The sequence below is a fragment of the Pteropus vampyrus genome, unplaced genomic scaffold, assembly GCF_000151845.1.
Source record: "Pteropus vampyrus isolate Shadow unplaced genomic scaffold, Pvam_2.0 Scaffold217, whole genome shotgun sequence".
Taxonomy (NCBI): Eukaryota; Metazoa; Chordata; class Mammalia; order Chiroptera; family Pteropodidae; genus Pteropus; species Pteropus vampyrus.
In genome coordinates this window covers 793,267-807,851 of record NW_011888998.1, presented here as the reverse complement: position 1 = coordinate 807,851, position 14,585 = coordinate 793,267, and the positions used below count along the sequence as shown (strand labels likewise).

The window sequence follows — 14,585 nt, the reverse complement described above, 5'->3', positions numbered from 1 at the left end:
GGTAATTGACAAAATACTTTCCATAGAACCCATTCTCTAGTCCGAGTACCTGCTAAAGAAATACAGCTATGGTTAACCTCCACTTCAATACTATAGATTAAGCAATTAATTCTCAATTCCCTTTTAGAAATAATATATTGTCATACCCTCAGGTAACAGACTACGTACATCATGGGTATTTTTTTTAACTTTCCTGTTGGTTTGGTAATTCTTCAGAGCTCCGGGTTTCTGCACAAAGAGACCTGTCTGTACTTGTCTCCACCCTCATTTACACAACTAAGAAAGGCACCTCAGCACAATCCCAGATTTCTGGCATAAATAAATAAAATATATGTACTAAATGAAGTGATAAACAGAACAGACCCATTAAGAAAAACATTTCTTCAGATGTTGAAATGTTACAAAAAAATAATAATAAACTTACTAATGAAGCAAGAAAGTGGAGGTTGTTATGTATTTTAGCATAAAGCAACTTGAAATAATTCTGATTTTGTTGGTAACATAACATTAATAAGGCCAAATGAAGATTGTAAGCAGACTAGTAAAGTAAAAGTACATTATAAAATCATATCTATAATATCAAAAGAAAAGAGACAACAGCCTGTCAAAAACGATATGCATGAAGCTCTGGAAACCATCTGGTAATGGGTGACTTGGCAACTTATAAAAAAGAATATGAAATTTCAGAAAGGTCTGAAAAGGTCTCCTGAGAAAGTCTCCTGAAAAATTCAAAATCTCTTCTAGAGATTTTGCATGGAAATCAGATCAAATGTGTAAAGGATCTCTCCATATAGCACAACAAAAGCTTCCACATTTTTTTTCAAGATTAGACTGAGAACCAACCTCCTGAGTCAGCGGTCTTTAGAGTGCGTGCTGCCCGACGGTGCACAAGACAACCTACTGGCCACAGAAAGAAAATGTCAGAACTTCTACTCAAGATTTACTCTTTATGCCATCGTATTTCTATTTTTGTGCATGTCGTATAAATGCACATATCACTTTAGTATTATGGTATATAACTTAAAATATATACATGAATTTGCAAGTAGGGAATTTGTGTTCAAAAACTTTTACTGACCAAGGTGTATGTTCAAAAAGATTGGAGACTGTTTTCCTGAAATGCCAATGAATGTCTCTAACATGCCTAAATTGACTAGAACTGTCTTTTAGAACTTTAGAACCATAACACAAATTCTGAGACCAGGATGAAACGATGTCGTTAGACTGAACATCATGCCATGCCGGATGCGAACGGAACTGAAGTGATACTATCAGCAGCCTGCAATTACAGCTCCAGAATTCCAACACTCTGATTTATTCTTCCCTCTAAGCCTAACTGACACATAGTATGGAGAAAACTAGAAATTGTGCCAGGTAAATAGATTCGACAATCAGTCCTGCCTTTTTGATCTCTAATATAGCATGCGAATCTTCAAGGAATTCTTCCAGTTTTTTTTTTTTTTTTTTTAAATCCAGTACTCTTTTACTACATAGGCTCATGGACATACTTTCTTCGTCAAAATATGAAAAAAAAATTACACCTATTTTGTAACCATCAAAATGTGGAAAAATTAAACCTATACTTTAACTCTAAAAAGCTTAATATTGAGGGTTTCTAGATTCGTCCATCATGTATGTATATTTTTTTAAATCAGTGGAAGTTTCTACGTTTGTTTGAATACACAAAATATGCCAGGAGGAATATTACATCACAAAAGCACTGTGACAGACCATGAAAAAAAAAGATTATTGAAGTCAGACATGTAATTTTAATTCTGTATTTTTAAAAATCATTATATGAACAAGAAAAAAATATTTTAGAAATTATGTGGCAGTTAGGGAGGCAACTCACCCTAGAGTGGAATAAATGCAGGGGTCTGCTGGCTGTGGGTACCGCTGTATACCAACTGTGCCCATCCTTTCTCAACTCCAAGGTCATTGTGGCTTAAAATCAGCCACAGGGGGAGTATTTCACATCATGGAAATCAGCAAACGCTACCATGTAAGGGCTTTTTTCCCCTTCAGAGAGGTGGTAGTAACATTTTCCACCATATGACTGAGCAGAAATGGACCAGAGTAGATAGAAAGCTAAGATAATCTCAGATGTCGCAAAAGCTCATTCGCCCTGCTCCCCTTTCTTAACTTAGGCTACTTTTGCCCACCAGCATTCATCCTGGCAAAGTAATTAGTGACAGACACCAGCTACAACTACCAAATATAAGTCTCTCCAGTGAATAATGATCTCAAGTGGTATGTCACCTTTGGATGCTAAGAACTATGGATACTCAAAAAAAATATGAAGCTGAGACTTTTCCAGGAAGGAGGTAGTTTACAAATAGAACGGTCTGCCTCATACAATTGGGCTAAGGTTGTAAACTTTCATTTAAAAAAGCACAAGGACGCACACAGAGAGACAGACAGACACAGACACACACACTTTTCTCAGATTAATTGATCTCAAAGAGAAAGCAGATCATCATCTCCCTCCTAAAGCCCACACCTCTCAGAAGCTTCCAGGATAGGTTTATAGACACGGGATTCACTGAAACTTGTTTCTATGAAGTTGCTTTGACTGAATTTTAATGATGTCCTTGCTTTCCACGCACCCCTGTGCTAAGACAGTTAATTAGTAATGATATCATCTGGGAAAACAACCAATGGCTTTGCCTCCAAAAGAGAAAATATTTTTTGCACTTCCAAACATTGTTTAAATCTAATTAAATCAAGCCATCGACATTTACTTATTTAATGTATAAAATGTTAATTAACCTAATAAAACTATTCCAAAGTGCTGTTGAGAGGTCTAATTTCAAACAGGCATGCAAACTAAATGGTTCGACATGGGAAGAAAGTCCAGTAAGTCTGTTCCGCATCACTACTGAACACTGTTTTCAACACTACTATTGCACGTCTCAGGAACAGATCCTTCAGCTGAGAACCACAGATGAAGTAGTAACAGGTCTCCAACACTACAAGTTCAAAGGCAGCTCCCTGAATATTTCCCTCAGCTACTACTAAACTAGCACAGGTATCTTATACTAGAGCTTCTCCACATTGCATATAAACACATTTAAAGTGAATGTTATATATCTGGAAGATGCTGGTTTTTATCAGTGACATTTGAACCCTCAAGTCTTTACTCCCTCATTCCACTTAGTTCATGTGATTCAGTTATAGGATTCAATTATATTTCTTGGGTTAAAAGACTAGTTTAATGGGCATGGTGGTGGACTTTAATACTCTAATCCTGGACTTTACTCTAATATACTCTAATCCTGGACTTTAAAGCCAAGTTTTTCAAAAGATCCTACTGCAATATTGGTATCAATTCAGTTTGGGGAACCAACAAAGCTGTCTGCACCTGGCATTGATTACCATATGGTAATATTTTATAAATTTGGAAATACTGAAGAAAAGGCCTAAATTTTTCACTACTAATATGAACAATCTAATCTCTATGTATGAGCATTTCCAAATGAACTCTGCTCCTCCCAAAGTATATAGAAAAATTCAAAGAAATAAGCACATTTTTAACTCCTAGGTTTGGAGGCTTCACTTTGCTTTTCACCTCCCTAATTACATCTTCAAAACCATCGTGACCTCTCACAACCTTAAATTTAAAAGAAGATAAATATATAGTAGAAAATGAACAGAAAAGCAAAGGGTCCTTCATGCTGTTTTTTTCTAACTTGGAAAAGCCCCACGTGTTGTTTCAAGTTATTTGACTGAATCTTTTACTCAAAGATGCCTCAAAATTCCAAAACCCAGGTTCATCCTCCTAAAAGCCATCATTCACCACACTGTATTCCATGGGTGTATAATCATACCTTCCAGAGAGCAGCCGACATTGCTGTGCTAGATATGGAGTTCCTATATTCTCCCTGGCTTGTCCAAACACTGTCTTAAAGCCCACGTTTAAAAAGAGACTGTCCTAGGCTCTACTGACAGGTTCAGACAAGATCACATGTATGGCTGAGAGACCCACCTTGAATAAAAGTAAATAAGATACCTTTTTGCAGAATTGCTTACATATGTTAGAGTTCACAGCAAAATACAATCTCCCCAATAGTACTGCTCAACCTTCTTATATGTGACTGGGAACGATTCTTTTTCCTCCATTGCTTACGCACAGCTCCCTTTTAGTTATTCAACAGTGAGTACTTAGTCCTAAAGATATGGCCGATTTCATTTAACTAATATTTCTTTAAATAAAATACTCAAAGCGTCATTTTTTCTGGCCAAAAGGTCCCAATAAGGCAGAAGGAGTAACTTTGTTCTTAAGTGCTCTTGCAAAAAGCAGTTAGCTGCTAAACCCCACCAAAATTTTCTTTAACACAAAGCTTGAAATACTTTCAAAAAAAGAAGGAAAAAGATGGGAGTGGAGTTTGGACTCCAATTAAGGCATTTTTATACACAGTCCAACTTGAATCTTATTCAAAGGGAATCTTAAAAAGGCATTTGAATGGGGAATGGCAAAAATCACAAAAGTCTATTATCAGCATCATGGAACTATCAATCGCTCACTTCAAATGTAATCGTGTTGTATATCTCTGTTTCTTTATTCCTTGGCTCTCTCGTTCCACAGTGCATAGGTTATGTTTTCTGCAGATCTGGGGAAAATGGGCCAGGGGTGGAAGGTCCATCCAGGCTAGAAAGAGTGAATGGCCCATGACTGTTCAAAACAGAAGGAAACTAAGAAAGAAAATAAAACACGTTATCATCCTTTTACTCAATCCCGATGTTCACTTTCTGTCCCTACTATGTTCCCCACAGAAGAACATGACAGCTGCCTGCAGTGGCTCACAGGACAAAGGCAGTAACTGTTTATCATGAAAGAATATGATTTTATAAAAAAACTTTAAAGAATGTTAAATATTAACACTCTCCAGCCTACCTTGATAGAATACAAAGAACAAATCTATACCCTCCCTCATATCCTAAGGTACAGAGGATTACATTTAACTTCAAAAGAATGTTTTAGAAAGTTCAGTAAATGACAACATGCACTTTAGTCAATTATAAAGCAAATCACAGACTGTCAAAAAGAGGTCCAGAAAGAGAGACCCATGTATTAACTCAATTTATAACTGGTGCAAATAGTTATATGGTGTTCAGCCCAGAAAACTACTCCCCCATCATGCGTTTTGAGACCAATTCTATAGGGAGATGCCAGGCTGAAGCAACCTGAGCACTACAACTTTGCTTCAGGTCTCAGATCGCTCTGTTAACTCAATTATCGGTTTGTGAGAGGCAAAGAAAAATGTAAAAATTAAATATGGAAGATTCTCAACACTCTATTCAATAATTTAAAACTTTTTGCAACAAAAAAATGCATAAGTAGAAAAATTTTTAATTTTCTTTTCTCTTACCATTTCATTTCCAAAAGAACAAATGAAAAGTTAAATTTAAAAAATATAAGAAAATCTTCCAGGGAGTCATCCTAAATAAGTGAATAAAGCAACCTTAAGAAAGCCTACAAGTTATAAAGTCTAGATGTTTCAGGCAGAATACTAGTTAAAAGATGTAAAACTTTTCCTAAGATCTTGGTTAAGACATAACACAATATTCATTTTTTAAAATACATTTTAAATGTCTGTAAGTATCAATTCTGAGTGAGGAGGAAATGGAAGTACTTGATGTACTATTCTCAAGAGTTTTCTCTACTTTTTTTAATCCTCGAAAGTGGAAAACGTGTGCAAAAATACCCTCTATATATGTACACACATATACGTATATATGTATTTATATGAATACATATGTGCATATATTCCTAAAAAAATGAGTTTAAAATGACAAAAAAATTGGGTGGACTCAGAAACTACTACAGTATTGAGCAATTCTTGCTCTAACTCAAATGTATGTAATGGTCAGCAATGAAAAGGAAACTTGGCTGTGAATATTTATCTGAGCTGTTTGCTGGCTAGGAAATTATCACTTAGAAATTCAAAAACAATTACCAGATGGGAGGGGCTTGGGGGGGGTCAGTGAAAAAGGGGGAAGGGATTAAGAAGTACAAATTGGTAGTTAAAAAACAGTGAGAGATATAAATAAAGGACGGCATGGGGAATATAGTCAATAATGTTGTAATTACTATGTACAGTGTCAGATGGGTGCTGGATTTATTGGGGTGATCACTTCATGAGTTATACAGATGTCTAGTCACTATGCTATATACCTGAAACTAATATAATATTGTATTTCAACTATAATTGAAAAATAAGAAATATTATTTTGAAAAAATAAAATATTTAAACTGTTTAAAAAATCGAAAAACTAAATAGTCATTAAATAGAAGTTTTATAATGATTTAACTGAAGAGTGGGATGCTGCCTTTTTGCCTCTTTCTTCATTTACCATCCCCCCCTAATAAGAGATAGGCTTTTAGGCCATTTACCTGGAAAAGTGTGTTAGCACCTTGCAGCCTGGCTGGACTGAGGGGAGCAACAGGGCTGAGAGTGCTCCAGAAGTGGATACTGGAGAGCAAGGGGCTCGGAGTCAGTAAGATGGGTGTCTGCAATACACAAAGCAAAAAAAAAAAAAAATCGCTAACGAATGAGGATTACGTTTGATCCTTGTAATGATACACAACCCTGAACCCAAGTATTGTCCTATTCACCACTCCGAAGCTCTCCCAGTCTGAAATTTTATCGTGATGAAAAACTCAGAAATTATTTTACAACTTAAGAAAGATAAAGGCTGTTCAACTATCTTAATAAATGTTTCACTGAAAAAAAAGAGATAAAGATCAAAATATTTTTTAACCTGTCTCTTGCAGGGTCTTTCCCAAATAGAAAAATCAATCTGAATTCAGGTACGGAGAAATAAAGGATAACTGAGTCAACAAACATATTGTTTCTTATTAATGAGAATATTTGTAAGTAATCTATCCATTTAGATGTTATGTTTAAGCAAGTTAAGAAATCTATGGTAACTACAGAAACTTATTACTCAACATTAACCATTCCTTTGTCTTAAGGTTCTCAGGATGAATTGTTTCTTAACTTGAGATTAGCACTGTTTTTTTAACAAGATATCAACCAGTTTTATAAGACCAAGAAAAAAAAAAGAGAATACTTATTTTCTTTAGAAGAAAATAGAAAAAACAAAATACATATTTACTTGTAGAACAACGACTTTTTTAAACACAACCCCAAACCTTTTTTGACTATCCTAATTGAGGAGGAAATGGGTTACTTTCATGGGGTCATATATAAACCTTTCTAAGATGAACCTAAGTAGCAGAATGAAACTTGAGGTTATAAATTCTGGATCTGTTTTAAAAGGCGAGTAAATGCAAACAATGGTGGCACGAAAAAGAAAGAAAGAGTTACCTGTGAAAAAAGTGCTGGCGTAAGAGAAGCTGTCGGGAGAGAGGGGCTCAATATTCCCAGTGGGCTTGGGTCACTGCCTGTGATCACGAGGGTGGGTGCCAGCTCTAACCCTTTGGGTTTCTTGGATCTGGATGAATTATTTGTTTTGTCCTTTTCTGGCAAAGCTGAGTCCTGGTCTTTAGGCTCCAGTGACAAGTTTTCCGGCAGTTCCATTGGCTGAGAAGCCACAGAATCGATGTCTGTGTCGATGTCTGGGTTGGAACTCAGCGGTGGTGAAGGTGTTCTAGGAGGCTCCTGCAAGGAAGGGGACACAGACGGAACAGGTGTGGCAGTAAAAGCGGGAGCTACACTGGAGGCAGAGATTGGGGCTTCCAGAGCAGGCGGTTTGGGGGAAGCCAAAGTCTCCAATGCTTGGATAGTTTCCTCCGAAGATGGTGAAATACTTGGGCCGGTTGAAATGGTGGCACCAACAGATTCACCTAGCGGCTTTTTAGAAGGTGTTGTTACAAATTTAATGACAGAAGGTGTTGGCTCCTGAGATTTTTTCTCTGCCAATTTCTCAGCTGGATTCTCAATCTTTATAGATTTGAAAAGCTTCCTATTGGAAGAGTTCAAAGAGTTGAGAGTAAATGAAGAATATAAGCCAGAGTGTATGTAGTCGTTGCGGCTAGAGGTCTTGGCACCAGGCTGAGGCGGTTTCTCTTTCCCTCCATTCTCCACATCCTTGGAGCCACTGCTGACTTCGCTGAAGCTTAGGGCTTCACAGTCTCCCTCAATCCTGCCCACCGTCATTGGGTCCATGTTCAAGATCTCTGGGTAAGAGACAAACTTGTACACAAACTTCTGACCATTCACTTTTTTTATGATATTCTGTAGATAAATAAAATAAGCATTCTTATACTTTCTCATACTATTACCTCCCATAGCTCATGAAAAAGCTCACCTAATGACATTCTCTATTTGACAAGCAATTTATTTAAAAGCTTCAAAATCATCTAAATTATCTAACCATACCAACACAGTTCCTACTATTATGGAGCATGAGTTAAAATCATTTACATGTCTTACTAACAACTGAACTAATATGTTACATTGATGCTGAAAGACTTTAATTGCTTAACACTCACAACCAGATATCTGTGTTAAGTCAAAAATCGCTGATCTGCAATCTCAAATAATTTCAAAGGTACAAGTCATACACATCCCAAGTAAGCAAAAAAGGAATTTAGAACGTTACTTCTAAGGTTCCTACTTCCTTCAGAAACATGAGGGGAGTTGTTGCTCACCTCACGTCTCCACACAGGAAAGGTGATAAGATCAACAACTTAACGGTGAGAAAAATTAAGATCTCCACTTCTCATTCCAATGCTATCCATTTGAGCCATTTATTTTACCTCAGTGCTCACGTATATTCGAAATAACAAGAAATTAAAATTTTTTAACTAAGAAATCAACTCTGTATTAATAGGTATGCTTTAAGGTATTAATGTGTGTTCTTTGGATTAAACTAAAATGTAAAAGTCAAGTGAAAAAAACAAGTATATACGACAATTTTTCAAGTAAATTATGATTTACATAATATTTATCCCCAAGAATCTCAAATTTCCTTTTCTTTATTCCAACCCTATACTCACTTTCTCTTTAAAGACAACTTCAATTTGGAATAAAATATGTGTAATGGGAATGGGGTACTGAAGAAGAGTTTGCAGAAATACAGCTGAAATATTTCCATTTTTCATCCTAACCTTAAACTGCTGAAGCTATAAAAAAAATTAGATTAAAATAAACCAGGATAGTGATAATTTCACAATGTAAACAAATACTGAATCATTGCCTAAATATATACCTAAAACTAATGTTATATTTCAATTATACCTCAATTTAAAAATTAAATAAATAAACCAGGACATTGCAGCTAACACCCTACCAGAAGGAACACGTCTTGTTCTGAAGTGGATGTGTGTTACCTTTACATAATAGTATCTGAGTGCTCGGCTGAGTTTGTCGTAGTTCATATTAGGCTTGTTCTTTCGAATTCCCCAGAGACGAGCCACCTCTTCTGCCTGCAAAAGCTTGAACTCCCCATTGTTAGAGGTCCAGCAGATCATGTGCTTGTGCTGAGGCTCCTGTAAGAGCTGGAGGAGGAACTGCCACAGGGTAATAGCACTGTCCATAGCAATGAGCTGAAAGAGGCATACGGATAAGAGAGACAATAATATTAACAGTCAACGCCTCGAGAACGCTCTATATCAGGCACTGTTTTAAGCTCTCTAAATCTATTACTTCATTTCATCCCCACAACGATCTTATAAGACAGATATTATTGCAGCCTCATTTTATATATGAAAAAACTGACTCATAAAAGAGTTAAGTAATTTGTCTGATGTCACACAAGTAAATGGTGGAGCTGGAATTTAAATGCAGACAATCAGATCCATAGTCCAAACTCTCAAGCATGCCGCACTGCTTAAGAAAAGTCCTGCTGGGAGATACAGCTAGTCCATAAATTATAGGAGCACCTTGATGATTGCCAATCACTAGAGTATCACTGTTATTAAATATATCTTACAAACTCACTGTCATATTCCTTGAGGAGACCACCATTTCAGCATCTATCTATATCGACCCAGTTGGTTTATTTGCCAAGATGTATGTGTGTGTGCCTCAGTGTGGCCTGGGGTGGGGCGGGGAGTAAGTGGGAGAGGTATGGTATAATCAATTTACTTTTGCCCTGCTGGTATTTCTCCATCAAATAATTTCTATTATCATAAATATAATTTAAATGTAAATTAGCAGCACTAAAATGTGGCAAACATTCCGATTTAATTTACAAGTTCTGTCACATTTCTGTCCATAGGGATTCCATCTGCATACATCCTCCTTTAATTTGATTAGCAACCTTTCTTTGATAACAAGACATGAACTGAAAAATCCTTCAACAGCCCAAGTTTTAGTATATCCCTGTTTAGGTCGGAGTTTCTCAATGATTGACATTCTGGGCCAGATAATTCTTTGTTCCTGGAGACTGTCCTGTGCATTGTAGTTTGTTTAACAGCATCCCTGGCCTCTACCTACTAGATGCCAGTAGCACCTCCAGCTCAACTGTGACAATCAAAAATGTCTCCAGACATTGCCAAATGTTCTTCCTGGGGACAAAATCGTTCCAGTTGATAACCACTGGATTAGGTAATGGAGCAGCAAGGAAATGCTCTCACAGTTATTTTCCTCATAAAATTTCAAAACACTTCGTTTAACAGGAAGAATTCTTTAGGGCAGAAACTGGCCAAATACAAAAGGCACTAAGAAGCCTATAACTGAACTATATCCACACAAAAACAAAAAGAACCTTCCTTTTCTTTTTTAAGTCTAGGAATGAGATCTTAATGGATCAGAACAGGACTTGAAAACAATTAAATCAATTCCATTAAAATACTGCAAAAACAAGTAAATTGGGCTATATCAAAATTTAAAACTTCTGCGCTGCAAACAATTAACATCAAGTAAAAAGGCGATCCTTAGAATAAGAAAAAATATTTTCAAATCATAAAGGACTTGTATCAAAAAAATATAAAGAACTCTTACAATTAAAAAAAAAATAGGCAAAGGATTTGAAAAAACATTTCCCTAAAAGATATACAAATGGCCAATAAGCACATGAAAAGATGCTCGACATCATTAGTTATTAGGGAAATGAAAATGACAACCACCTCAGATACCACTTCACACCTACTAGGATGCCTATAATCAAAAAGACAGATCATAACAAGTGTCGGTGAGGTCTGAGAGAAAGTGAAACCCTCATACATTGCTGGTGGGAGTATAAAATGGTAGAGCCACTTCGGAAAACAATTTTGACAGTTCCTCAAAATACTAAATAGAGAGTTACCATACGACTCAGCAATTCTACTCCTAGGTACACACCAAAGAGAAATGAAAATATATGTCCACACAAACATCTGTACAGGAATGTTCACAACAGCATTACTCATAATATCTAAAAAGTAGAAACAACACAAATGTCCAATTGAAGAATAGATAAATACAACATGGTAAAACCGTAAAGTGGAATATTATTCAGCCAGAAAAAGGAATGAAGTATGGATATATGCTACAACATGGATGAACCTGGAAAACACGCTAGGTGAAAGAAGCCAGACACGGAAAGCCACATATTGTACGGTTCCATTTAATTAGTAGTTGCTTAGGGATGGGGGATGGAAGATAAGAAAAATGGGAGTGACTGCTAACAGAGTGATGAAATATTCTAAACTTAGATGTGGTAGTGGTTACATAACTCTGTGCATATACTTAAAACCATTTAATTGTACATTTTAAACAGGTGAAATTTATGGTACATGAATTTTATCTCAATAAAGACGTTAAAAACAAACTAACACTATAAGCATTACAAAAGTTAGGCCTGAGAAGCTTAATTCTAATAAGGTATAACTCACAGAGGATGGATCCTTAAAGGTCACCTATATCCGATTCTAAAAAGGGTGAGATGAGGAACTGGGAAATATTTGGGTTTCTATAACTTTCCTGAGATACTCAAAATATCCTCCAATAATCTTCACAGTTACCACTTTGAAGCTGGTTATACAGAAATACTGTTGTCCAAAAGTAGAGATGGGAAAATAATAAAGAATAGAAAGGGGGAGATGCTTCCCAGTTAGCATTAATGGAAAAGCTGAGGCCATCAATCCAGCAAACTCTTCCATCACAGTTGCATACTCTGTTCATTAGAAAAACCACTTCCCTTGATGGACAGAAGCATTCACATCTCCAGCCGGTTGTAAAAAAGTATTACATATTAGTGATAATAATCTACAAACATCAAGTACTACTTTAATGCTTAAATAACCAAATCTACTAGAATGTTTCTCATAGCCTCCCTTAAGCTAGGTTAAAATAGTGGTTTACATTATATTAAATCCATCTAGTATTGGGGGATGGAAGGTCCCCTCATTTCCCTGAGTTTACCAAAGAGGCCTTTCTTCTGGTGATGCTGGTTCATGCCAAGTTGCTGTTCAACTACATGTTTCCCACCTAAACAATTATTTGTTAGTCTAAACCTGTTAAAACTTCCCTCTAATAAATGTTAGCTTAAACAAAGCACTCACTCTCCACATTTCCAGACATAATCTTCGTATCAAGAATGCTTATAGGGGTTGGGCTGTGTGTGAGAGAGGCGGGGAGGGAGAGGGTGAAGGAGAGGGAGAAGGGGAGAAAAACAGCAAAGAACCAGAATTTCAAGACTACTACAGATATGGTGCCTATAATTCCAATTGTTTTCGTAAAAATTCCCAAAACCAAATCTCAGAGTCTTAATAACTATCATGTAGATAAAGCCTGAGCCCTATAATGGCTATAAGCTATATACGCCAAGACAGAAAGGGATGTTCTTCAAGGTGCTGTGGGCTTAACTGCACCTTCCCCTCTGGTTATTAGAAGAGTGTGTGTACTGAATCAAATGCTGGTGAGCTGTTTGACACGTTAGGGCAGAATCTAACTGTTGTAGAAAATGCTGATGCTTCTTTTAGTACTTTACAGTGTGTCTGGAATAGAAGGTTGTTGAGAGTCAAAGAAAAAGGGCATTGTGGTTTTGGACTGAAGTACTGGAAAATAACTTTCTTTTGCAAAAAGCTAACAAAGACATAAAATGAACATCTTCAAAGGGTACTTTAAAAGGAATATTTTATTCATTTAATTTTGTTGTCAGGTTATTCTTTGAAAAGTTGGGGAACCACCAGATAGTTAAGTTGAACATCTTTAGTTCCTAAAAGCATGCTATTAACATGAAATTCAATGATTTCCTGAGCCACTAAAGAAAACTAAAGGAAATATATTCCAAGATAGTAAAAATTACAAAGGCGAAGTGAAGTCAAAAAATACACTTTTATTCTAGCTACCCATCAAACTATTTTCCTTCTCACGAAAATCTCGAGTTTTCTACAATTACAGTTTCAAAAGTTGTTTTCGTTTTTTAAGTATAATGAGGGAGGGAAATAGCCTATCCAGTTGAAGGAATCCGACTGAGGGGTTAAATGGTGAAAACTATTGATTGTACCTTAAAACTTCAAAAATAGTACTTTAAACCCTGTGCTAAACTGAAAGAGGGAGCATGTTGAAATAACTTATTAGGAAAAGGAAGTCTCTATTAAATGAAAACTTTTCCACCTAAATATGTTTGTAATACACATAGTCCAGTTGCTGTGGTGACCATAGCCCAACTTTTTTTCAGAAACAGTAGCTAAGACCCAAAAAAAATAAATGTCTCCAAATTCAGCGAGCTGCTTAAATAAAACAAAAGCAAATTATGAAATGTATCAAGACTAGTCTTGAATTAAAAATCATCATCATCAAAAAGTAACCAGGTGGTCTACCACCATGCAACCCTGAACGTGCCTGATCTCGTCTGATCTCAGAAGCTAAGCAGGGTCGGGCCTGGTTAGTGCTTGGATGGGAGACCACCTAGGAAGACCAGGTGCTGTAGGCGGTAAGGAAAAAAAAAAAGTAACCAGGTGTCTAATTGTACAGTAACCTACACTAAGAGAATGTTAAAAGAAGTATACTGCTACGTTACAATAAAACTTGAAGACAATGTTTCCCTAAAAATGTAATGGATTCCACTTATGAAGTTTTAATGTTTAAGTAAAATCAAGGAGGAGACAGTTCCTGGGCGCGGGGGGGCGGGGGACAGGGGATTGAATCTTACTACATTTTAACGAAAACACCACTGACAATACTAAATATTGAAGCACCAAGTTTTGCTCGCAGTGGGGTTGTGGGTCGGAGACTGCAAAGGGGGAAGGCGGATCTGACCCACCCATCTAAGAGATGGGCGAACTGCTCTGAGGAATAAAACTCAGGGTATTTATAATGCCCTAAACTTCAAAGAACGGTAGCCTGGGAAATCGTCAACTATGCACATATCTTGTGCATACATTTTGACTACTTCCATCAAAAATATCCCTTATTTCCTACCAAGACCAGTTAACATTCTGCCCCCAAAAGATGACTGCAATCGATCTTCCTAATAATGAAGCTACCGACCCTGATGCAGCTGCACGTGAAGGGCAAGTCAAAGGGTAGGAAGTTTGCTGGCGGTAAGTAGAAAAATGAAACTTCACACCGGATGAAGAGCGAGCTTGGGGAGAGGAAGAAACACGGGTGTCCGTGTGCCGCAGAGGAGATCAAAGTTCGGGAGAAGCGCCACATGCAGCCTCACTGGCTTTGGTAAGCACTGAATTA

General features: G+C 36.7%; 1 protein-coding gene and 1 pseudogene across 1 annotated transcript; one reads left to right on the top strand and one right to left on the bottom strand.

Moving 5' to 3' along the window:
* Positions 1 to 4,391: 4,391 nt before the first annotated feature.
* Positions 4,392 to 9,543, bottom strand: ELK4 (ELK4, ETS transcription factor). Its single transcript, XM_011372982.2, has 4 exons — positions 9,299 to 9,543; positions 7,332 to 8,201; positions 6,395 to 6,511; positions 4,392 to 4,692 (listed from the first exon to the last, which is right to left on the bottom strand). Exons 1-4 carry the CDS (start codon positions 9,503 to 9,505, stop codon positions 4,594 to 4,596), a joined length of 1,293 nt encoding a protein of 430 aa, XP_011371284.1. The 5' UTR covers positions 9,506 to 9,543; the 3' UTR covers positions 4,392 to 4,593.
* A 4,168-nt stretch (positions 9,544 to 13,711) lies between these two features.
* LOC111747303 lies at positions 13,712 to 13,830 on the top strand (annotated as a pseudogene).
* The last annotated feature ends 755 nt before the right edge of the window (positions 13,831 to 14,585 follow it).